Consider the following 26,351-nt stretch of genomic DNA (forward strand, 5'->3'; position numbering starts at 1 on the left):
CCAAGGGGGGGGGCTCAGACCCATCCTGGACCTGCGACAGCTCAACAAGCATGTAAAGAAACTCAAGTTTTGCATGGTCTCACTAACCTCCATTATCCCCTCACTGGATCCAGGAGACTGGTACGCCGCCCTCGACTTGAAGGACGCGTATTTTCATATCACAATAGTCCCACATCACAGACGCTGCCTCAGATTCGTGGTTAGCAGAGGCCACTATCAGTTTGCTGTCCTCCCGTTTGGACTGTCGACCGTCCCCCGAGTATTCACGAAATGCATGGCAGTTGTCGCGGCGTTCCTGCGCAAACGCCAGATACAAATTTTTCCCTATCTCGACGACTGGCTAATCAAGGGACGCTCAAGAGCCCAGGTGGAGGCTCAGGTAGAATTTATAAGAAGGACCTTCCTCGAACTGGGTCTTCTCCTAAACGAGGAGAAATCTACCCTGTCCCCGGTGCAGAGGATAGAGTTCATAGGCGCGGTCCTGGACTCTACCCGAGCCAGGGCGTACCTCCCAGAAGCCAGGTTTTGCTCATTTCGGGATACCATACAGGGCCTCAGACAGTTCCCCACCACCTCAGCAAGGAACTGCCTAAGACTACTGGGGCACATGGCTGCGTGCACCTACGTAGTGCAGCACGCCAGGCTCAGACTACGTCCACTCCAGTCTTGGCTAGCGTTGGTGTATCGGTCAGCTCGAGACGCTCTGGACTGCATTGTAACCCTGCCCCGCCCTGTGTTGGACTCCCTTCTGTGGTGGTTCGACCCGCGAGTAGTTTGCGTGGGAGTGCCCTTTGCCATCCCTCAGCCCTCTCTCTCTCTTTGGTGACAGACGCCTCGGATCTGGGCTGGGGAGCTCACCTAGGGGACCTCAGGACTCAAGGCCTCTGGTCTCAGACGGACTTCGCTCTACACATCAATGTCAAAGAGCTGAGAGCGATGCGTCTGGCATGCTATGCTTTCAAAGCCCACATAACGGGCAGGTGTGTCTCAGTCCTCACAGACAACACCTCGGCGATGTTCTATAGCAACAAATAGGGGGTGCACACTCCTCTCCCCTGTGCCGCGAAGCCCTCGCACTGTGGGACTTCTGCGTAGAACACTCGATCCACCTACAGGCGTCATACCTCCCAAGGGTTCAGAACGCGCTGGCGGACAGCCTCAGCCAGACATTCCAGGGCCACTAATGGTCCCTTCATCCAGATGTGGTGAACTTAATCTTCCGGTTCTGGGGCTCTCCCCAGATAGACCTTTTCGCCACTCGTGGCAACAGGAAGTGTCCGGCATTCTGCTCCCTCAGGAGTCACAGCCCGGGGTCCATCAGGGATGCCTTCCTTCTCTCTTGGGCGAGCCACCTGCTCTATGCTTTTCCACCTATCCTGCTGATCCACAGGGTGCTCCTCAAGATCTGCAGGGACCGGGCTCGAGTTATACTCATAGCGCCGGCGTGGCCGCGCCAACACTGGTTCACCTCGCTCCTGGAAATGTCAGTAGTGGCTCCACTCACTTTAGGCAGACTCCGGCACCCAAATCTGGAGTCCCTTCACCTCACAGCCTGGATGCTGCATGGCTAAGCGCTGCGGAGCTGTCATGTTTGGACCAGGTCAAGCAAGTCCTCCTGGGTAGTAGAAAGCCTTCCACCAGGGCAACGTACCTTGCCAAGTGGAAACGATTCTCCATCTGGGTGGAGCAACGCCATCAGTCGCCTCTTCTCGCCCCCATACCATTCATACTGGACTACCTCCTGCACCTAAAACATCAAGATCTGTCCCTGTCATCAATAAGGGTCCATTTAGCCGCCATCTCCGCCTTCCATCCGAGCTCAGATGGGTTCTCGATTTTGCAAATCCTATAGTCAGTCCCTTCCTCAAGGGTTTGGACAGGCTCTTCCCACACACTTGTCAGCCTGTCCCAGCCTGGGACCTCAATCTAGTCCTGTCCAGACTTACAAGCCCCCCATTTGAACCACTGGCCACCTGCTCTTTGTTGTATCTCTCGTTCAAGGTTGCCTTCCTCGTAGCAATTACCTCGGCTCAGAGGGTTTCGGAGCTCAGGGCCCTCACGTCTGAGCCCCCTTACACAGTTTTTCATAAGGACAAGGTCCAACTTAGCCCTCACCCTGCTTTCCTCCCTAAGGTTGTTTCCCAGTTTCACATGGCCCAGGACATTTTCCTCCCAGTGTTTTACCCCAAGCCACACTCCTCCGATAGGGAGTGCAGGCTGCACTCACTGGACGTACGTAGAGCCTTAGCCTTCTACATAGAAAGAACTAAGCCATTTTGGAAGTCCGTCCAACTTTTTGTGGCTGTGGCGGACAGAATGAAAGGTCTCCCTGTGTCCTCTCAGCGTATCTCGTCATGGATCACATCTTGCATTAGGGAGTGTTACGGCCCGGTGAAGTTGCCCGCCCCGACGATTACTGCCCACTCCACAAGGGCACAGGCCTCCTCGGTGGCGTTCCTGGCGCAAGTCCCCACTCAGGAAATTTGCAGGGCAGCTACGTGGTCCTCGATACATACGTTTACGATGCACTATGCAATTACACAACAGGCCAGAGATGATGCGGCCTTTGGGCGGTGCTTCAATCTGTACATGACTCCGACCCCAGCTCCTGAGCTTTGGTTTGTGAGTCACCTGCTTGGAATGGACATGAACAATCAATCGAAGAAGAAAAAATGGTTACTCACTTTCTCATAACTGTTGTTCTTCAAGATGTGTTGTTCATGTCCATTCCAATACCCATCCTCCTTCCCCTCTGTCAGAGTAGCTGGCAAGAAGGAACTGAGGGGGTGGAGGGTCGGCGGGGCTCTATATTGTGCGCCATGAAGACACCACTCCTGGGGGCGCCCAGGCCGACCCTATGGACGCTGCTAGGGGAAAACCTTCCAGCTGGCGTGCACACTGCGGGCACACACCTGCTTGGAATGGACATGAACAACACATCTCGAAGAACAACAGTTACGAGAAAGTGAGTAACCATTTTTTCCATACCTTTGGAAAAATATAAGAGTTATTACGTTCTATGCTAAATTTCTCTGTGTTCAATTCCTTATTCTAATTTCTTTTTGGCTGTTTGTCTTTTTAAAAAACATTATTTACCATTATTCAGTCTTTAAAATCTAATTTTTTGAAAAATACCATCTATATAATAATTTCTTGGTTGATACTTCAACTCTAAGTTATGATAAAGGTCCAGATATCGTAATTATGTAGATATTGGAAAGGTCATATGAATCTGAACTTGGTTAATGTTGTTTAAATTACTATGTTTTAATGTTATAGGAACCCATGTGAATGAAGATGATTTTTTGTTGTTGGAGCTCTTGCAGTGGTTTAAGGGTGAATTTTTCCAATGGGTGAATAGCCTTTCTTGCAGCAAGTGTGGTGGTCAGACAGAATCTAAAGGTATCTTATCACCTAACGATGACGATCTGAGATGGAATGCAAACAGAGTTGAAAATCATCACTGTAACCAGTGCCAGTTCAGCAATAGATTCCCAAGGTAAGCACATAACCTTGGATTTTCTAAAATGCTACTTTGTATTTTTGTATTTTGTAAATTATTGGGAGGTCGTTGCTTGTATTTTGTTTTACATAGATTGAAAACCCTACTATAATACATACATAGATCATTTTAAGCAGTACCATGGGGTTGTTGTGGGCTCTGATATTTATATTTTATCACCAATCAGCCTAGAATGCTTAATTTTAAAAAAATTATTGCATTTAAAAAGAGGGCCCTGTTTTTATACTAAATATTTGACTGATCTTACCAAGTGTATTTTCTGTATATAATGATTTTAATTAATAAATGCCATTATCAAAGTGGTTTTTAAAAAGAAAGAAAGAAACCATTGCACTTTTTTTGGGAGCCCACAAAAGAGGGCATACTTCTGCTGACTGTAGCAACAGATATGTACTAATTTCAGAATTGTGCTGACATCTGTCAATAAGGTTAGGGTACAAAAATCCTACTTATGTTGAGTTTTTTTAAAATAAGAACAGTCATGTAAATTTTAGCTCTCTTAGAAACAAGGAGATGGTCAGCCAAATGTTAATTTTGTCCAGTGCAACAATCATCTTCAGCAACAAGTGTGAACTCAATGGCACTGAGAACAGATATCCTGTTAATCAAGAGGACTACAGTAGAGACTCAGAATTATGAACACCTCGGGAATGGAGGTTGTTCATAACTCTGAACAAAACGTTATAGTTGTTCTTTCAAAAGTTTACACCTGAACATTGACTTAATACAACTTTGAAACATTACTATGCTGAAGAAAAATGCTGCTTTTAACCATCTTAATTTAAATGAAACACACAGAAATAGTTTCCTTACCTTGTCAAATCTTTTTTTTTTAAACTTTCCCTTTATTTCTAGTAGTTTACGTTTAACACAGTACGGTACTGTATTTTCTTTTTCTTTTTGTTTCTGCTGCTGTCTGATTGCATACTTCCAGTTCCAAATGAGGTGTGTGGTTTACCAGTCAGTTCGTAACTCTCGTGTACATAACTCTGAGGTTCTACTGTATAATGGTTCAGAGATTTAGAAGGGGGAAATATATATTCCTGTTAAAGTCCATTAACGTGTACAAAGCACATAATTTACAATGAATAAAGTTTAATTTTTCTAGGTATAATAATCCTGAGAAACTTCTGGAAACAAGATGTGGGCGTTGTGGAGAGTGGGCTAACTGTTTTACACTGTGCTGCAGAGCTATAGGATTTGAAGCTAGATATGTCTGGGATTCAACAGGTATCAGTGCTCTAGAACACCTTAAACTTAGTATAAGCATGCATAAAAATGGGATTTACAACCATTAGATGTGTGTGTTCATGTTAGCTAACTGGTAACCTCTGAAGTTTCACAGTATCTTATGAACAAAATCTAGGTTAAATTTCCATCTTGTCTGATTACATGAAATATTCTACAAATGAAGTTAGACTGCTGTTTTCAACATGATGAAATCTTTATATCTTACATTACATATTACATTCAGGTTCTCCTACTTTCAATAAAAATAAGCAGAATTCATTGTTTTTGCTTTCACATTTAAAAGGAGATGTTTCTGAAGGAATATGAACAGAAAATGCATTCTTCCCTCTTCACAGTTCCATGTTATTACTCCTGGGGGAATTCTGTGCCACTGCGTCTGTGCAGAATTCATATCCCCCGCAGATTTCTTTGCTTCCCTGCAGAAAAATGACTCTGACAGGGAAGCAAAAGGAAGCTGCAAGAGCAGTCACGCACCACTCCCTAGCTGCGCAGGTACATTGTTTCATGCACCCAGAGTAGCAGCGGAGAGGTAAATCACCGCGGGGCTGGGACACCCCAGCCAGTGGCTCCTACCCTGAGTGGCTGGGGCTGTGTCAGACTCACCCCCAGGATTCTCCCCCAGTTGCAGGAAGCTCAACATTCTCCCCTGCTTCCTGCCCCCTGCCCCCATCGCTCAGCTGCAGGGGAGGGGTCATTGTACAGGGAGCTGCTCCCCCATCCGCCCAACCCCCGTGCATCTGAATCTCCCATACCCAGACACCCCCCATCAAGCCTCACCTCATACACCCAGACCCTCTGCCTTCGAACCCCCACCGCTGTACTCAGACCACCCCTAACTGAGCTCCCTGCACTTAAACCTCCACCCTGAAGAGCCCCACCCTCTGTACCCCGACATCCAGACCCCCATGCCACTGACCCCCACCACAACAAGCCCCACTTCCTCAGCACCCAGACCCCCCTGATGAGACCCCCACACCCAGACCCCTTTGCTGAACCTCAACCACTTTCACCGGAAGCCCCTGCAGAGTCCTATTGCCATGGCACCTAGAACTCTCCCCCCCATGAGACTCTGTGCATCCAGATCCCCCCACACCTAGATCCCCCATTGAGCTGCCTACACCCAGATTGTCCCACACAGAATCCTCTCACCCCACTACTGGATCCCCCCACACTGAGCCCCTCCACATTTAGATCCTGCCTGGTTGAGCCTGCCTGCCCCACGCCTGGTGTGCCTCGCACAGAGAGGCAGTGCCCTAGGGTGTTTCTGGGGCAGGCCCAGGCCTTATGCTGTGTCAGGGTCGGGTGCAGCCTCACCCCTAAGTGCATGTCCCCAGGGTAGGGAGCGGGGAGGCTGCAGGGTGATCTCCCAACCTTTGTGCAGCCAGTGGCCTGTGCTCCCCACTGCCATGCTGGAGCCTCTGCATTTATTTATTGACAAATAAAACTTGCAGAATTTTAAAATATTGTGCACAGAACTTTTAATTTTTTTTTGATGCAGAATTTAATGTTTTGGCACAGAATGCCCTCAAGAGTAATGTTATGCTCCCCATTTAATTGATTTGGAAGAGTTTAAATATCTCAAACTGTAAGAATAGAAAACCCATCTAAAACATTCAGTGTTTTCCTCGGCCTGTCTCTCATGCAGATCATGTGTGGACTGAGGTATATTCTTCATCCCAGCAGAGATGGCTTCATTGTGACCCTTGTGAAAATGTCTGTGATAAACCTCTTCTCTATGAGATTGGCTGGGGAAAGAAGCTCTCCTATGTAATTGCATTCTCCAAGGATGAGGTAGGGGTAGGGATAATAATATGCTATGAAATAAAAATACAAATTTGCCTTGAGAAAGAAGCTGTGCATCATATACCATTTTAATGGGATCTGCTAGATCAGGGGTGGGCAAACTACGGCCCGCGGGCCACATCTGGCCCGCGGGACAGTCCTGCCCTGTCCCTGAGCTCCTAGCCCAGGAGGCTCACCCCCGGCCCCTCTCCTGCTGTCTCCCCTCCCCCGCAGCCTCAGCTAGCTCGCTCGCTCCACCGCCAGCGCAATGCTCTGGGCAGCGGGGCTGTGAGCTCCTGGGGCAGCGCAGCTGCAGAGCCGTGGCCTGACCCAGTGCTCTGTGCTGCGTGGTGGTGGCGGCGGCGTGGCCTGACTCCAGCCGGGCAGCGTGGCTGTAGCACCGCCAGCCACCGGTGCTCTAGGCAGCGTGGTAAGGGGACACGGAGCAGGGGGGGTTGGATAGCGGGCAGGGGAGTTTGGGGTGGTGGTCAGGGGGTGGGGGGGTGGATAGGGGTCGGGGCGGTCGGGTGGGGGGAATAGGGGGTTGAATGGGGGCAGGGGTCCCAGGGGGACAGTCAGGAAGGAGGGGGGATTGGATGGGGCGGCAGGGGGCAGTCAGGGGCAGGGGTTCCAGGGGCAGTCAGGGGACAGGAAGAAGGGGTGGTTGGATGGGGCAGGGGTCCTGGGGGGACCGTCAGGAATGAGAGGAGGGGTTGGATGGGGCGGCGAGGGTCCGGGGGTGGTGAGGGGACAGGGAGCGGGGGAGTGTGGATGGGGCAGGAGTCCTGCAGCGGGCAGATAGGAGGTGAGGGCCGAGCCACGACCCCCTCCCCAACCGGCCCTCCATACAATTTCCGAAACCCGATGCAGCCCTCAGGCCAAAAAGTTTGCCCGCCCCTGTACTAGATTATTGTAAGGGAAGACAGTCTCTTGATCACATTGTCTATTTAAAATACACACATTTAAGAGGCAGAGTTTATATGTATTTTTTTAACTTCTGCAACTTATACTTGAGGTTGTTGATGTCACCTGGAGATATTCCTGTAAACACGAAGAATTACTTTCTAGAAGGACACAGGTCAAAGAAGCAGCTTTGCGTGAAACCATAGAGAGGCTTAATAAACTGGTACGTAGCTTTACCTCAACTGATTTGTTAAAATGACATGTATTGGAAACAGACTATGTAAATTCTTTGGACAAGGGAGCCCAGTCCTGATAAAGGTCTCTGTGTACTACAAAGAATTTAAATGTTGCTATTTATACGTTCTTTGATTTTACATAAGACCACTTCAGGACCAGTCACAGTATAGCAGTTTTGTCAGCTGAGAATTCTTAAAGTGTAGTTCTCCTCTGTGAAGTAACTGTAAAAGTGTCACCTACTTATACCAGTCTGTTCTCTGCATAGTCAGTCATATTTCCTTACGTTGATTTGGGAAAAGGAAATTATTACCTTTTACTCCTGTTGGCTCTGCAGAGAAAGTGAGCTGGATTCTATTCTCTCTCGTGCATCAACAGATATGTCAAATAAATTTAATCAATTATACCTGTGCAAACAGTTGAGTTTCACAACTTCAATGAGACCATAATTTTAAGACCATAAGGTTGTATAGCTGTAAGAGAGGGCCTAATTCACTTTGCAGAACTTTTTTTTACTGGCTGTGAGAGAATAACACTGCCTGACTCAACTCTCAGGCTGCTTGCAGGACTGTCCGTGAAGAAATAAGAAGTGTTACATGTCATCTTAGCATATTTGACATGGAAATCATTGAGACAAAAATAGACTCTCAGTCCAATGCATCTTAAAGTCACTTTCTCAAGAAAACCCAGCCTTTTTAATCATATGGTAAAAGTATGTTATATAATAATTCTTGTTCTACATACCAGACTTCTTTAGGCTCACTTGAAATGTAATGGTATGATTTTACTCAATTCTATTGCTTCTTAAAAATATGCAACTCATACTGCATTTGTAATGACATTCATCAATGTGAATCTACTCTTTCAGGCATGATATGATTTTTATGCTTAGACTTATTCACCAAACCAGGACTTCTGGTAACCAGAACAGTGCACGATGTAGAAGATATGATTATTGGGTCAAGTCTGTTTTTTTTCTATTCCCAGACAAAAAAATACATTAAGATTGAGAGTACATATCAGTAATTTAGAATAAAATACATTACAAGGATGTTTTAATGATACAAAAACATGCATTATAATACCATGAAATTCAATTAGAGTTTACTTTAAAAGAAATCCAAACAGATTAAGGTGTGGACATATGCAGTTAGGGCACTCAAACATTTTTTAAAGTCACTGCATGATGCCATGCAGTAACTATACAATTAGGATTGAGGCATATTAATGCATGTGATCCCAGTTTAGTGTTTTAACAATCAGTTTAAATCTAGATTCTTTCATGTTTACTTCCGCATGGTATCATTCTAGGACTGAGATACAGTTGGAACTAATCTGAAAGATTATTTTTTCTTTGAGGTTTTTTGCACTTTTTTTAAATTATTACAGAGACAACAATCCTTGTCAGAAAGCAGAAAGAGAGTGCTCCTGGAGAGGATAATTGTGGAGCTTGTTGAGTTCATTTCTCCCAAAACTCCTAAACCTGGTGAACTTGGTGGAAGGATATCTGGTTCAATGGCTTGGAGAGTAGCCAGAGATGAAATTGGTTCAGAGGTATTTAATTTGTGAACTGGTGATCATTTTAGGGGTGTCTAAATTGTTTGTCTCTTAATTATAGGCTCATGACTGACATTCTTTTGATTAAAGCTACAACATAACAAAAGCAGGAAATTTAAGAAAACTGAAATTAAGGTGTTTGGGAAATCAACACATTAGGTTGATGACAATTGCCTCAAGAATTCTGGGGAATCTAATTAAGCTTGAGAGCAGTGTGTGTGTGTGTGTGTGTGTGTGTGTGTGTGTGTGTGTGTGTGTGTGTGTAAAATGTAAACCAGGGCCCACTGTGAATGTGTAACTGCAACTCCCACAAAATGAGATTAATTAATGTTTACATAATCCCCCCAACCCCAAGGTTCTTGGCTAAGTGGAGTTTTTTTATGTTCTTAATTCCTTATGTGGAGAGACAGAATTTCCTAAAAACAATCCCTCTAGATAGGCCAGTACACAAAGGTATCAATTATTCCTGCCATTTTGCACATCCTTTTCTGAGTGATCTTGTCATTTGATGTAAAAAGGATGACAATCTAAATACCGAATTAGAGCTAGTTAAGTGGAACTAATGGATTTCATAGCAATGCTCAGATTTGAGATACTAGTGTTTATTTCAACTATACATATTTTAGGGGACTTTATTTCTGTCTACTGAATCTCATGATATGAAGGATGATTAAAAATCTATTTTTAAGTGCATATACTTCATTTTCCCTTGTTTTCTAATTATCTTTATGAAATTCACACCTAACCTTAATTTTGAAAGCCCACCTTTATTTTTGTTTCCCTATCAGATTTAGAAAGGCATTGTTCTGTAAATTGCTATAGTTATGCTGAAAATTGCAGCTTAGTCATTGAGCTATGCTTGCTCTCTTAATATAGCTTAATAATTTGCTTTTTTGTCAGTCTGTTAAATCTGATTAACACACCTAATTCCTGCAGCCCCCTGTCATAAATGAGCATGAAAATTCTTTTGTAAACAACTATTTACTGTAGACAGATTCATGGTATTAGTTATTTTAAAATAAATTACTTCCCCTTTCTCTGTGGAAGATTTATATTTATTCTAGCAAAGTAATGTAAAATTTCTAAGGTGGGGCAAACATTTTTCAATGGCAAAAAAAAATTCTAGTATTTTTAGATTGGCTGCTGTACAGTTTTTCATAAAGAACTGTGAACCTCTTTGATATATTGCTTATATAATAGATAACGGCATGGCGATCTACGTTATCAAATATATATATTTGCCAGATGTTTATGCTAAACAAAAAGCAAAAATAAAATTAGCATGATCCCTTCAAATATATTGCAAAACACCAATGTATAGTTTTTGGTTTTGTTCAGATGAGAAAAGAAGTCATTTTTATTCCATCTGGGAAAGAGAAGACGTCTAAACTCTTCCACCTCAGTTACAATATAGTGGAAGATAGCTATACACGAGTTTCCAATAATAATGAAAAAATCACTGGCTGGGAGAAAGGTGTGTGGAAGACGGAGTCTCTATGGAGAAAGGTTGAAACGGATTGGAAAATGGTAAGGATTGCAATTAAAGAAATTTCTGTAGAATTTTCTAGATTATTAATAGTCCCAATAAAGTCTAATATTACTAAGCATATTTTGCATCAAATTTCTCTTAATGCTTAAGGATTCAGTTGGAGTTGCCAGATTTTACTGTCCCGCTTCAGATAAGATTGTTAACTGATATGAGAAATTGGAAATAAAGTCAGCTTGCCTTTCAGAATGGGATGACTGACTTCTCTGCAGATAACAAGAACCCTGCTGGAACACTAAAGTTTATGGCCTACCTTCCCCCTGTAAAAAGCAACAAAGAGTCCTGTGGCATCTTATAGACTAACAGATGTATTGGAGCATAAGCTTTCGTGGGTGAATACCCACTTCGTCAGACGCATGTAATGGAAATTTCCAGAGGCAGGTATAAATATGCAGGCAAGAATCAGTCTAGAGATAACGAGGTTAGTTCAATCAGGGAGGATGAGGCCCTCTTCTAGCAGTTGAGGTGTTCTGTTTAGTTAGCAGATTCAATTAGACAGTTTCAGGAAAGGAATCAATACCCTGCCTATTTCACTAGATTTAAGAAAGTTTCTATGCTGTCAGTATGTAATGAGGACGTCCACATTATGTTTTGAATCAGAGGGGTAGCCGTGTTTGTCTGGATCTGTAAAAAGCGACAAAGAGTCCTGTGGCACCTTATAGACTAACAGATGTATTGGAGCATAAGCTTTCATGGGTGAATACTCACTTCGTCAGATGCATGTAGTGGAAATTTCCAGAGGCAGGTATAACTATGCAGGCAAGAATCAGTCTAGAGATAACTAGGTTAGTTCAGTCAGGGAGGATGAGGCCCTCTTCTAGCAGTTGAGGTGTGAACACCAAGGGAGGAGAAACTGCTTTTGTAGTTGTCTAGCCACTCACAGTCTTTGTTTAATTCTGAGCTGATGGTGTCAAATTTGCAAATGAACTGAAGCTCAGCAGTTTCTCTTTGAAGTCTGTCCTTTGAAGTTTTTTTGCTGTAGGATGCCTACCTTTAAAGCCTGGACCAATCTATACAGGAGGTCCACTTCCTAGACACCACGGTACAAATAAGTGACGGTCACATTAACACCTCCCTATACCGAAAACCCACCGACCGCTATACCTACCTTAATGCCTCCAGCTTCCATCCCGGACATACCACACGATCCATCGTCTACAGCCAAGCGCTGAGGTACAACCGCATTTGCTCCAACCCCTCAGACAGAGACCAACACCTACCAGATCTTCACCAAGTATTCTCAAAACTACGATACCCGCACGAGGAAATAAGGAAACAAATCAACAGAGCCAGACGTGTACCCAGAAGCCTCCTGCTGCAGGACAAGCCCAAGAAAGAAACCAACAGAACTCCACTGGCCATCACCTACAGTTCTCAGCTTAAACCTCTCCAACGCATCATCAGTGATCTACAACCCATCCTGGACAATGATCCCTCACTTTCACAGACCTTGGGAGGCAGGCCAGTCCTCGCCCACAGACAACCCGCCAACCTTAAGCATATTCTCACCAGCAACCACACACTGCACCATAGTAACTCTAACTCAGGAACCAATCCATGCACACCATCACAGGACCTAACCAGATCAGCTACAACATCACTGGTTCATTCACCTGCACATCCACCAATGTTATATACGCCATCATGTGCCAGCAATGCCCCTCTGCTATGTACATCGGCCAAACTGGACAGTCCCTACGTAAAAGGATAAATGGACACAAGTCAGATATTAGGAATGGCAATATACAAAAACCTGTAGAACACTTCAACCTCCCTGGACACACAATAGCAGATTTAAAGGTAGCCATCCTACAGCAAAAAAAACTTCAAAGGACCATACTTCAAAGAGAAACTACTGAGCTTCAGTTCATTTGCAAATTTGACACCATCAGCTCAGGATTAAACAAAGACTGTGAATGGCTAGCCAACTACAAAAGCAGTTTCTCCCCCCTTGGTGTTCACACCTCAACTGCTAGAAGAGGGCACCATCCTCCCTGATTGAACTAACCTCGTTATCTCTAGACTGATTCTTGCCTGCATATTTATACCTGCCTCTGGACATTTCCATTACATGCGTCTGACGAAGTGGGTATTCACCCACGAAAGCTTATGCTCCAATACATCTGTTAGTCTATATGGTGCCACAGTCTTCGTTGCTTTTTACAGATCCAGACTAACACGGCTACCCCTCTGATACCCTTCCCCCTGTGTTCACATGGACACACACTGCATGTATTAATAAGGAATACTTCTTTTCAAAGAGTCTAAATTGTTTTTTCAGCAGTGGTGAAATAACTTTGTAGTATATCATATCTCTTCATTGCACAGACAAAAAGGAAGAAATTCCTTATGCTAAACATTACAGCTCCATCTGCAAGAAGGGAAAAAGCTGTCAGTTACCCAGATTATTGAAGACCCTGCCTAAACCCTTCCCATCTGCTGATACACTGAGCAACAGAAGGATCATGCACTCCAAATCTAAAGAGGGAGAGGAATTAAGGCTAAACTGGGGAAGGAGACATTTACTAGCAAACAACCACCAAGTATGGAGCTGAGCATTCTATATTAGTGACTATTGTTTTGCTCTCCCTAACATCTTGTTAGCCTGACAGCTCCCTCTGTCCAGTCATACCACCAACATAGGCCAGGCTTTGCCTCCTATCCACAATGGAAAATGAAGCTTACCAGAGAAGTTAATTTCACTCTGAAATTTGCTGTGCTGGCCCTGTATACAACAGCTTGTCAGAGCACCATGGGAGAACAGGATGGGGAAGTGCACAAAGAGGAAAGGAGAGAAAAAGCTAGAGTGGAAGGTGAAGGGTAAAAGAAGATGCAGCAGAGTGGGATAGTGGAGGAAGAAGAACAGGGAAGGGTAAGAGATCAGACTAGGCACTCCCCAGCCTTCCCACTGTCTGAGACCAATATAGGTTCGAATGAGGATTCGAGTGGAAGAGGAAAATTGAGACAGAGGCAGATTATAATTCAAAACAGGTGGCCGTTTATTAATGGGGGATGAATTACAACTTGGGCTGGGGAAGAGCACCTTTACCAACTAACAATACAAATTCAATTGAAATAGGAACAAGTAACCAACCAAAAATATCACCAGGGCAGTAATATAAAACAGTCTATGTACACTTAACAACAAGGAATCAGATAATTTACAACCAACTGCTTACTGAAAAGCCAGAACAAACATACAAAACTGAGTAAACTGTAATAATTCGTCCTATATACACTATACATGAGATTTGGTACCAAGTAATAAAGAAAAAAGGCCTAACAAACAGAATATCTACAAAAATTAATATGTACATACCACACTCCAGGCGCAGCTGACCAGCAGTACAGACACCAGGGACATGACGAGATATAACCCGAGATGACACGACACGAGCTGGCTAAATCTGGAGGAGATCCTGGCTGAAAGGGTGATCAGGCCTTCCAGCTAACACGCGGACACTCCTGCTGATTTAGGCGAGGGACATAGTTTTGTTCGAAGACCCTTGCTCGTGCTAGCATCTGATTGGTTCCCCGCTCCTACACCAACCAGGCTCCGAGCTGGTGCCCTCTACTTAAACAGATACTGCACCCGGCACGCTAAGCTTATGCACACGGCACGCCGGAATTGTAGCACACGGTACTAATGTGACCCACAATTGACCAGGCGGAAGGTTCGAGAATGGTCACACAGCCCCAATGTGTTGCACACGACACCAAGGCGCTGCACACGGCACCCAGGTGCTGCACATGACACCGATGTGACCTTCTGACCGACAGTTGGCCATCCAGACGTCATGACAGAGCATAGGGCTGCGACACCCACGTCTACTAACAGTGTGGCTATACCTCCCACCTTCAGATACTCATATAATCAGCCTTCCCATTTTTGCCAGAAACATATGGGCCAGGTGAAAAAACTAGCCACTAATCAGGGGAGTGCTCTGTTCAAATACATATATCTGCTCTTTTGCTCAGCTCTCTACTCTGGGTATATGTAACAAGTGGAGTAGGGAGCACTGATTTGTGTGACTGAGCAAGAAGAGTTTACCAGCAGTAAGCAGCTCTTCCATGAAGTTGGAAGAATTGGGGGTGGGTAGGAGAACTGACCAGATACCCATCAGGCTTGTAGCTATGACGTGGCAGATCTATAGAATGCCACCTTGTGGAATGTTCAGTCTTTTAACTTGAACAGATGTACAGCTTAAGAAGTTGGAGTCCAGCTAAACAGCTGTCCAAGAAAGTCTTCAGCCAGAGAAGCCTTCATAAAAAAAATAAAAAGAAAAAAAATAGGTTCATCCTTTAATTTGGAATGAAGGGAGAGGAAACCAACAAAGGCTACCCAAAAGGTAAAGTTCTTCTTCGAGATCTGTTGCACATGTCCATGCCAATTTAAGTGTGCAAGCACCCTGAGCACAGCTGTCGGAGATTTTTCCCCTAGTGGTATCCGTCGGCTTGGTGCTGGCGCCCCCTGGTGCCACGCGCTCATAGCACCGGTATAAGGGGCCCCCGCCGAGCCCAAGTTCCTCGGTCCCTTCTGACTGCCCGTGCAGCTGTTGGAACTTCACCTCTTTGTCTTGAGAAAGTGGTTTAGTGGTTTCCACTATTTTTCATTGTAAATAGATTTTGATAGTTTAGTAGTTTCAGTACATTTAAGTAGTCATAGTTTAGGACTGGGACTCCTCTCCATGCTCGGAGATGCGCTCTGTCCCTCCCCCGGTACTGGGACATGCCTCAGGCACCAGGGTTTAAACAGTGCTCTTCATGTGGCAAGCTTATGCCTACTAGTGACCCTCACTTGAGTTGTCTCAAGTGTTTGGGAGAGTGTCATAGGAAAGAGCGCTGCAACATCTTCTGGGAATTTAAGCACACATGCAGAAAGACAGAGCAGCAAGGTTGAAAGTCCTACTTATGGAGGCGGCGCTGAGACCCGCCTTGGAGCAGAGATCAGACTTGGCACCGAGTATTGCAGCGTCAGTACAAAGTGCTCCGCTGGTGGCTAAGAGCTCTTGGCACTGGTCCTCCTCATTGGTACCGAAGAAGAAACATCGAGGCCACCGGGAGAAGACTTGCTTGCTGGCACTGAAGGGAGACAAGCGAGCAGATTGGGATAGAGCGAGATCCATGCTGGGCCGCTCTCCCTCCCCGGCACCGTGGCAACCACTGGTAGAGGCACCGGCGCCACAGACCCCAGTAGCGCTCAACCAACCAGCTGGTTGGCACCGGGCAGACCAGTTTGTAGTGCTTTTGACCCCAGAAGCCTACACGGCTGCTATTGAGCTGATGACTTTGTCGATACCAAGCCCAGACGGGAGACAGGACGCAGCACCAATGGCGCCACTCAGTAGCACCGCAGCATCAACCACCTTTAAGCCAGTTTCAAGACCAGCCTCTAGGGGGAAACCCCCTTCATTGCCTCGCCAGAGATGTCTCCACAGCACCGATCAGCCCCACCATGGTCCTCCACCTCCACGTTATCTTCTTCATCGAGTCCGGACTCGGGATCCGACTATTCAAGACACCGGCACCAAAGGGAGACACTGCGTCAGCCCCCACAGACAGTGGTACCATTGGGCATGCTGGGAGCAGGGATGACCCAAGGCGCTGGGCCCATGGCGTCTGGCACCCCTACAATGGGGCTTTTGGAACCTGTGGGGGCTTCCCCCAGGCCAAGGGACCAGCTCATGGTGCTCCTACTTGGTGCGCTCAGAGACTGTTGTGGCACCAGGGGCACACAGGGAAACTCTGGAGCCAACCCCCTGTACCGGTCCTGATGCCAGAGCATGTCCCAGCACCGTTGCCTAAGCAGGGATACTCCCTGGTACTGATGCCAGTATCAGAACCAATACCAGTACCCAAGTTCTTGTGCCTCAGGAAGAGGCTGCAGTGGACACTATGGCAGTGCACACCTCTTCTTCATCGTCTCAAGAGGACGAGGACGAGCTCATGCTCAAGGGGCTGTCCCCGCTGCAGGATGACATAAGGGCCCACCAAGACTTGTTAAAGTGGGTAGCCTCTAATCTTGGCAGGCAGAAGTTGTCAAGGAACCATCAGATGGGTTCCTAGACATTCTGTTGGCCGCAGCCCCTGCGAAGGTGGCCCTGCCCTTCCACAAATCCATTTTGGGACGTATTAAGGCCATTTGGCAGACTCCTGCCTCCATTCTACCCACAGCAGAGAACAGAAGGAAAATACTTTGTGCCCGCAAAAGGCTGTGAGTTCTTGTTCTCTCATCCTTCTCTGGGGTCCCTCATTGTGGCGGCTGCCAACAAAAAGGACCGCGAAGGTCAGACGGGGTTTACCCCCAATCCAAAGGAGCCCAGGAAAATGGACCTTCTGGGTAGGAAGGCCTATTTGATGGGGGGACTCCAGTTGAGGATAGCGAACCAGCAGGCATTGCTGGGTAGATATGATTACAACATGTGGGAAGTAATGAACAAAGTCAAAGACAAAGACAGACTTCCCCAGGCTTGGTGGGGGCCCCTTATACCAGCGCTATGAACGCACTGCACCAGGGGGCACCAGCGCCAAGCCGACGGATACCACTAGGGGGAAAATCTCTGACAGCTGTGATCGGGGCACTCGCACACCTAAATCGGAATGGACATGTGCAACACATCTCGAAGAACAACAGTTACAAAAGGTAGGTAACTGTTTTTTAACGTAAAGCTAACTATGGATCTCAGTCCACAAGCTGTAGAGAAGAAATACCAACTGCAGTGCAAAGCAGTAGAGAAGAAATACCAACTGCAGTGCAAGCAGAAAGATAAGAAAGGCAAACTGATGCAGGTAAAGTGGATTTGCTGATCCTCTATTTAGTATCCCAATTAGCAGTAATCGCCATCTTACTTATATAGTGCAGTGCTGTAAACGAACATGTCCCTGAGGTAAAACTTCATAGAATTAGATCCTAGAACCAGCTGAAGAAAACTAGAATTTAGTAGGCCAAATTCCCCCAGAACCATCTGCAGCACATGGTGCTAATAAGCACAATGTAAGGAGCAACCTAAGAACCTGTTCATCTAAAATCACTGGATTTTTAAAACCTTGTATCCTCAGGTTCTTTCTTACAGTCTACACTAACCATCTTCCAAAAAAAATTTGCATTCATGGGTAAGAATGTAAACTGGATTTTATCCTTCTAGATTCAGACTGCTAAAGGGTAGCAGTATATATAGGTAGCACAAATAAGGAGGCTATGTAATGTAGGCAGGAAACTTCAGGTCTACTCAAGATATGCCAGCTGCTGATGGCCCCAAAAGGATCATTACAGTGATTGGGATTGCTGGAATGTAGTGGACGCTAGTGATCCCCTCTCTGACTCCTGGCATGCCAAGGCCTAGAAAGGGTGGCACAAAGCCAGCTGCACCAGTTGAGTCCCACACATCTCTTTGTTTGTTACACAGGCCATTTGCGCTACCATAGAAGGGCAAAGGAGCCAAAACAGGATGGAAAATCTGGCCCATTGTATTTACTTAAAAGCAGAACCCTACATATTTAAAACAGTATGAGTCTATGTCGCTAAAATACCACGCAGCACATTAAAGAGCTTCCCCTACTATTTCAATGAAGTAAACTTCACTGAAAATGTGCAGTTACCCAATATCACGGTAAAAACAGGAATAAGGTATTAGAAGGAGATTCTGTGCAAAGTTTTATTGTGTACAAACTTATTTTTCAATGACTTAAAAAACGTAATAAAGTTTTTTTACGCCAAGGTTTAGTGCCCTTATACAACAGTTAAAGACATTTCATTTGATCTATGTTCAGCATCCATCTTTCAATACCTTAACCATGATGTTTTTCCATTTAGGTTTATTTAGCCCGAAAAGAAGGGTCATCCTCTGCTTACATCTGCTGGAAGTTTGAGTGTGGGTCAGTCGATCTAAAAATAGACAATGTTTCCATTAGAACGAACAGTCAGACGTTTCACAGTGGAAGAATAAGGTGGAGATTGCGCTCCAACATAGCGGAAGTTGATCTGACTGGAGGTAAGTGTGAAATCTGATTGATTTTATTTTTAAATCATGCGGTATAAGTGCTAATGCAAATGCAATGCACTAGTGCGCAGGGAAGTGGAGGTGGGAGAAACAATGTAAGCAATAAAGAAAGTTAAAATGCAATTGCATTTTAACCTTTTCCCACTCAGGCTTTTTGCCACGGATAAGGAAATATGTGAGAACAATCAATATATAACTCCAACCTGCCACATTTTTCCATATTTGGGGAAAATAAAATTAGGATCCAGCAAAACCTGACGTGGATACAGGAAAAATATGGGCTCTTCAAAGCAGAGATTGTCTTTATATTTGTACATCATGTAGCAGAATGGGGCACCCAATCCTGACTGGAGCCTCTGGAGACTACCACAATACAAATAATAAATAATAATTTGATTATCTGCAAGTCAAACACTTTAATGTTCATTACAAATTGCCTCTTGAACATGTATTCTAGCAATATAAATGATCTGTGGCAGAACTTTAATTGTTGGGGTTTTTTTCTCCCCCAACAGATAAAATTCTTCGCTCCTATTCAGATTTCTCTGATGCAACAGAAGTTATTTTGGAAGCTGAACTAAGTGGAGGGGATGGTGATATTGCATGGCAGCACACCCAGCTGTTTAGAGAGAGCTTAAGTAACTCTGGAGAAAATTGTTTGGAGATAATTATAAAACTCATTGGTCTCTGAGAATCTAAACAGAGGAGAAATGCTATTGGCAACAGGGATTTATTGTATAAAATATGCTGTGGATACAATGTGAGGACTTGATTGTCAATTACCATAGTTCATACCGCTGGCATTTTTTTTCCCATTTGCCAGTTTTAATTTGGCCATCATGAAAATAATAAATTTTATACTATGGACCATAGAGAAACATTGGAATTTTGCAGGTTTTATTTTTGTGTAAACTTATAGCAAATATGGAAATGTCAAAGTAAAAATGTGTTTCATCCAAAACATGGAAATTAAGGTATTCAGAGTTACAACTGATGCTCCTTCCTAAACTTGCTTCATAGTGAGAGGGGGAAATAATGATGGGAAAGCAAAACTGAGTGAGGAACATACAGCAGTTTTAACTTTGAATTTGGGGGCTGGTTTGTTTCACAATCTCTGCTGTTATTTGGAGTTAAAATTTGCACTTAGTTGTCTGGTAGGCAGCATGTGTTATGTTGTTTTTAATTTTAAAAGACTTGTATAAAGGATAATATTAGCCTCTAACATCTCCTGTGGTTAAATCTACATACTATTTAGGCATTTTAAAAGATACAATATTATTTTACATGATACACCAGAAAAGCAGCTTTGAATAAATATTAAGGCAGTTTTTAAAGATGGCCTACATATATGTGTGTATTGGTCTAAGTAATAAACATATTTTGGAGTATAATAGTATACTGGGTAATACATTTATGTGAAAGTCATGTTCAACATGTACCTAGAAATTCTGTTATGGTCTATCATGTAAAATAGAGATTTAAAATTGAGTAAAAACACATAATTTTTATCCTGGAAAATGCCTAGTTTGTTATACATATTTTTATACTGTATAAATCCATATTTATTCCCCTTTTTATTAAGTTGCTTATTGAGCTGATAGATCATAATCACTTTTTAAGAAGCTATTATCTTGTGTCAGTCTGAGTCACATGCACCAGATTTGGTGCTAGAAGTAGAATCATAGAATATCAGGGTTGGAAGGGACCTCAGGAGGTCATCTAGTCCAACCCCCTGCTCAAAGCAGGACCAAGCCCCAGACAGATTTTTGCCCCAGATCCCTAAATGGCCCCCTCAAGGATTGAACTCACAACCCTGGGTTTAGCAGGCCAATGCTCAAACCACTGAGCTATCCCCCACATGAGGTGCTTTTTTCCCCCCCTTGATGCGTAAAAATTTTCAGACCATAGAATTCAGTTTTTAACTTTTTGCCCCAAACACAACCAACACTACAATTCAGGAGATCAAACTTCGATTTTCAGTCCTGGTCTAGCTCCATGGCCTGTCGTGGGCTGGGAGTGCTGTGGATGCAGTATAATGAGCAACTGGAGAGTGATTGCTTGATTTCAACACCTCCATGAACTATTAAGAAATTGTGTAACTCTGTCTCCTTCTCCCCTCCCTCCCCAAACACACAATCAAACAAACATCTGAAGGACTGTGTTGGGATTTTAAAAAGTGATGGACTACCTTATTACCTGTGTAGTTATGCAAACTAAGAAGAGACTTCAGGATTTAAACTGATCATTTGTGGGGGATTAGGAAGAGCTACTCTGCACTCCCTATGTAGAGAACACTTGAGCAACTCAACACAAGTGAAATGCACAGAATTGCACCTAACAGAACAATATTAATATACACACATATACTCCCAAGCACACCTAGTACAATGTGACATCATGCCTTGATTAACCTGTAGCTTCAAAGAAAAAAAAAATCAAAAAGTTCTAATAGTGAGGAATAAAGTATAAGACAGAGCTAAAGGGTAAGGAAATAGTCCATGTAGAAAAAGGGTTTGTACAGAAGATAGGAGACTTCGAAAGAACTAATTATTAAGTAGAATCAATTGAAAATACTCAAAAGAAGAAGGAATAAACTGAGAGTAGAATATTCTACATTCTGCTTGAACAGCGGGAGCAGCAAGAATTACAAAGCTATTAGGAAAACTAGTAGCAATGAGGAGCTTATCAGTACACAGTAAAGAGGGGAAATAAATTGATTATGTTTGTGGACATGTTACAAGACCATTTCTCTATAAATTATGGGCTTCAACTCCCATTGAAGTCAATGGCAAAGCTCCCATTGACTTTAATGGCACTGAATCAGGGCTTATTATAAGGAGGATTGAAAAGGGTTTGCAATGTTTTGTAACACAAAAGATGACTGCTGATATAGAAGTGATGAAGCATCCCTACATCAGTAACTAATAAAAAGCAGAAATATTCCTTTACTGCAGGATGATGCTCAGGCAAACCAAAAATCACAGTTTCCTATAAAACAGACCCATAACAGAATGGGTTTGGAGGACCAAATGTATTTTGGAGGGAGCAAAGCCTCACAACCTCCTTCATCTATGGAGGCAGACATAATCCGCAGAAGACTGCATACTCCTCGGCAGGTCTCCATTCCCCTGGTGAGCAAGAGCAGTGCAGTGTCACTCACAAAGGGCACACACTGGGAGTTAATGTTGAGTTACAAGAAAATCCTCAGCTTTCCCTGATGTCATGAATTGTTTTTAAACAACCTTAAACAGACTTGCAATCACAGGAGTTAGTAACTCTGAACTTGGAACCTATTGCTTCTTAGCCCTGCATTTAGTCCACATTTAACATAGCTTTTTCTCAAGGGGCAGTAGTAAGAGGAGTAGCCTTCTCCCCACACAAAAGTTTTAAGATTGATATCATTGTGATTGTTAGCCAAAATGGCTGCCTTGGTATTTCTGTGAAAATTTTTGAATAATCTCAATAATGAAATGTATAGCTAGATGTGGATTTCACAACCTAATTTAAATTTTGGAGCTCTTAAAAAACCCCAAACATATACTTATTTTTACAGAAAAATTAATGTGAAGACTCACCTAGTGCAAAAATTAATTGGCAAAATTGTTTGCAGTGTTGTAACCATGTAAATTTAGTCAGTTTCTACCAGATCTTAGTTATGAGATTTGAGGATAAAACAAGTAAAGAAAATGTTCAGGCCATATATTCTACTAGAAGTCAATAAGCAAGAAAAGACAATCTAGTGATACTGGACAATAAAACTCTTACTACTATGTAATCTTTGCTGCCTTGATAGGGTTGTTATTGCAAGTCAGAAATTGATACACAGTCCTCTCTTTTCAATATCCTAAATTTTATTATTATATTTTATATCTATATAGATATAGATAATTAGGTTACTGAAAAGAGGGTTATTAGGAATTCCAGAAAACCCTAACCATATTTGGTAATTGGGTAAGCAGATAGTGGATCAGATTTAATATTAGTAAGATGAAAGTAATGCCTGCTCAATTTTCACACACAATTTTGGACTCTGGGTTGGCCAGACCATCTCAGTGGCTATGGAGGGAGTCATCCACTCAAAGCAATGCAGCAGTTAATGTGCACTATTAAAATGTTTGAATGAAGTGAGGAGATTTAAAATATTGTAGTCCTCGTTAATCAACAATACATTTGCAACTCTATTACTTTCATTTTGATTATAGCAATAGCAATCAGTAGAAATTCTTATTTTAGGAAAGACTTGATGAGGGAAACCCAAAGATTAAATACAAGTAAAATACAAAAGTTACACCTCTACCTCGATATAATGCTGTCCTTGGGAACCAAAAAATCTTACCGCGTTATAGGTAAAACCGTGTTATATAGAACTTGCTTTGATCCGCCAGAGTGCGCAGCCCCGCCCCCCCGGAGCGCTGCTTTACCGCGTTATATCAGAATTCGTGTTATATCAGGTCGCGTTATATCGGGGTGGAGGTGTATATTGAACTCCGTCTTGTGTCCCTGAAGTACCCTTTGTAAGGCAGAATAGTTTGAACTCTTTAGCAAATACATTCTTTTAAATGACCTCTTTTTCTGATCTCCATTTCAGTGCAGATCAATTTTTATTAAAAAGGCAATTTTTTTTTTACTTAAATGCCAGTTTCTTCCTGTGACAGCACTTGCTTTCTTTCATCAATGATTCCTTGACAAAACCTTATGCTAGAGTGGACTTAATATATTGTAAGGTAAAAAGGTTCCATGCTATGAAGTGCTTCAAATGTATGGGTATCAATTTGTGACGACTGTGGTGTGTGTTCTTGATTGAGTTAAATGGGGAAATTGTTAGGCCATGTGTAGATGGAAGTCACCATTTACATGGCTTTTTAAGAGTTTGGGTTGTGAACAGAAAAAAAAATACAGGTTCCAGTGCTGCAAGGCCAAATCATAATATATGTAGGACCTCAACCTATTACAGACTCTATGTAATTGTGTACAAAAATGAATATATAGCTACATGGCGTACCTACACTACCTTCAAAGCATCATGGAAATGTAACAAAAGTAATCTTTTCAAACAGGTTCTTCTGATAAGCACAAAAATAGCCAAATTAACACTTGCAACATAATTTTAAATGCCATTGCTACTCAAAGACTTACATGAGCAACCTGAATAGAAAGTCCTTCTCTCTTGGATAGTATTTGCCTTATTCGTATGACATATCTCTTTACAGCTGATCATAATATGTCTTTTTGTGTTAAAATACAATATTAACAAGGTTGGGCTGTGGAATTACCAGTCACTTGTGGCCACCAAAGAAATAACAAAAAGTAATATCTTGCATTGCTGTAAGTTCCTAGGATATCCGCATCTGATCCATGATCCGAAATCATGGTCCACGGATATCCACATCCGCCAATGTGGATATCCGCAGATTTGCAGGGCTCTACTTGCCAGGGGCACTGTACATGAAGGGAGCCCATGGCAGGCAATAAGAAGATAAGAATCGCCACACTGGGTCAGACCAATGGTCCATCTAGCCAGTCTCCGACAGTGGCCAGAACCAGATGCTTCAGAGGGAATGAACAGAACAGGGCAATTTTCAGTGATCCATTTCTTGTCATCCAGCACCAGCTTCTGTCAGTTGAAGGTTGCATCCCTGACCATGTCAGCTAATAGCCATTGATGGACCTATCCTCCATGAGGTTATTTAATTATTTTTTGAACCCACTTGTATTTAGGTTGTCTGTGCATTGTGTGAAGAGGTACTTCTTTTTGTTTGTTTTAAACACACTGCCTATTATTTCATTGGCTGACCCCTGGTTCTTGTGTTATGTGAAGGGGTAAATAACACTTCCTTATTCACTTTCTCCATACCATGCATGATTTTGTAGACTTCTATATCATCCACCCTTAGTTGTCTCTTTTCTAAGATGGACAGCCTAAATCTTGTTAATCTCTCCTAGCTGTTCTATACCCCTAATCATTTTTGTTGCCCTTCCCTGTACCTTTTCCAATTCTAATATATCTTTTTTGAGATGGGGTGACTAGAACTGCATGCGGTATTCAAGGTGTGGGTGTACCATGAATTTAAATAGGGGCATTATGATATTTTCTGATTTACTATCTATGCCTTTCCTAATGGTTCCTAACATTCTATTAGCTTTTTTGACTGCCACTGCATATTTTTCAGAGGACTGTCCACAATGACTCTCTTTCTTGAGTGTTAACAGCTCATTTAGACTCCATCATTTTGTATGTATAGCTGGGATTATTTTTTCCACTGTACATTCATTTGCACATATCAATATTGAATTTCATCTGAAATTTTGTCCCCCAATCACCCAGAAGGAGACCTTCTCCCGTTGGTGTGGTTAATCCACTTCCACGAAAGGCGGTAGCTATGTTGATGGGAGACGCGCTTCTGTTGAAATAGCGCTGTCTACACTGGAGGTTAGGTCAGTATAACTATGTCACTCAGGGGTGTGGATTTTTCACACCCCTGAGAGATGTAGTTATTCTGATGTAAATTTGTCATGTAGATGTGTCCTTAAATGCTCACATAGAGAAGCAGGCGGTCCTCTAAAGTGGAAATGACCCCTGCTGATCCTGAATGATGTTTTGTTGCCTTTACATATTAGGCAACAGTAAAAGCTTTTTCCACACATTGGTTCAGAATGAAATATACTCCAAATTCTGAACATCAGGAAATACAGAACACTGAAAATAAACTATGTTTGTCTCCTCAGTACAATGACATGAAAACAGGCACTCAGACTGTATGTACCCTCGCTGAAACCTGGAAACACCCATCAGCAGAGTTCTGACAACATGAAATGAAAACCAATGGAAATTCCCTTGAAGGCCAGTGATGAGGACAGTCAGCTACCAGGAGTCCTCCATCTCCCTCCCCGCCCTCATTTGTGGCCATGTTACTGTCTCCTGACAGATGTTCAGTTAATGTATTAGTAGATCATTAATGTGGACCAGCTTCCATATTGGAATTGTACAGCCTCATGTTATGATAAGGTTAGGAGTGAAGGGTCTAAACTGTGGGTGAGGTTGAGAGAATAAAAATAGTCATTGTTGACTTGGCAGAAACCAAATCACAATATCTTTACTTAACGCCTGCACTCAAAATGATGGAACAGGGATTGTATGCTAACTAGACAGATAATGAAAGGAACACCATCAACTCTCATCTAGCACTTTACAAATGCAGGTAAGTATCACCCCTATTTTAAAGATGAGGAAACTGAGGCACGTGTAGAAGTGATTTACGCAAATTCACACAGCATGTTAGTGGCAGCAGCAGGATCAGAAACTGATCTGATGACCTAGCCTCTGAACGACATGGTCTAGTTCTCACACTGTGGTGACTTCTTATTACAGACAACAAAATACAATATACAACCAAACAAAACATCAAATTTGAGATGCTACCCTAGGCTCCCTTAAATTCTCAAATTTTCTCTCACTGCACAGTCAACCTGTGGAACTCCTAGCCAGAGGATGTTGTGAAGGCCAAGACTATAACAGGGTTCAAAAAAGAACTAGATAAATTCATGGAGGATAGAT

At 43.3% G+C, this 26,351-nt stretch overlaps 1 protein-coding gene across 1 annotated transcript in view; it reads left to right on the forward strand.

The window, feature by feature from the left end:
• Window positions 1–20,311, forward strand: part of NGLY1 (N-glycanase 1) — a 60,184-nt gene extending 39,873 nt beyond the window's left edge. Inside the window, exons 5-12 of the mRNA XM_065398627.1 lie at window positions 3,280–3,499; window positions 4,632–4,753; window positions 6,420–6,565; window positions 7,572–7,682; window positions 9,083–9,247; window positions 10,589–10,777; window positions 18,610–18,787; window positions 19,312–20,311. Coding sequence (XP_065254699.1) covers window positions 3,280–3,499; window positions 4,632–4,753; window positions 6,420–6,565; window positions 7,572–7,682; window positions 9,083–9,247; window positions 10,589–10,777; window positions 18,610–18,787; window positions 19,312–19,487 — 1,307 coding nt within the window. The 3' untranslated portion in view covers window positions 19,488–20,311. The remainder of the gene's footprint in view (window positions 1–3,279; window positions 3,500–4,631; window positions 4,754–6,419; window positions 6,566–7,571; window positions 7,683–9,082; window positions 9,248–10,588; window positions 10,778–18,609; window positions 18,788–19,311) is intronic.
• Window positions 20,312–26,351: the final 6,040 nt, after the last annotated feature.

The sequence above is a fragment of the Emys orbicularis genome, chromosome 2, assembly GCF_028017835.1.
Source record: "Emys orbicularis isolate rEmyOrb1 chromosome 2, rEmyOrb1.hap1, whole genome shotgun sequence".
NCBI classification, from domain to species: Eukaryota; Metazoa; Chordata; order Testudines; family Emydidae; genus Emys; species Emys orbicularis.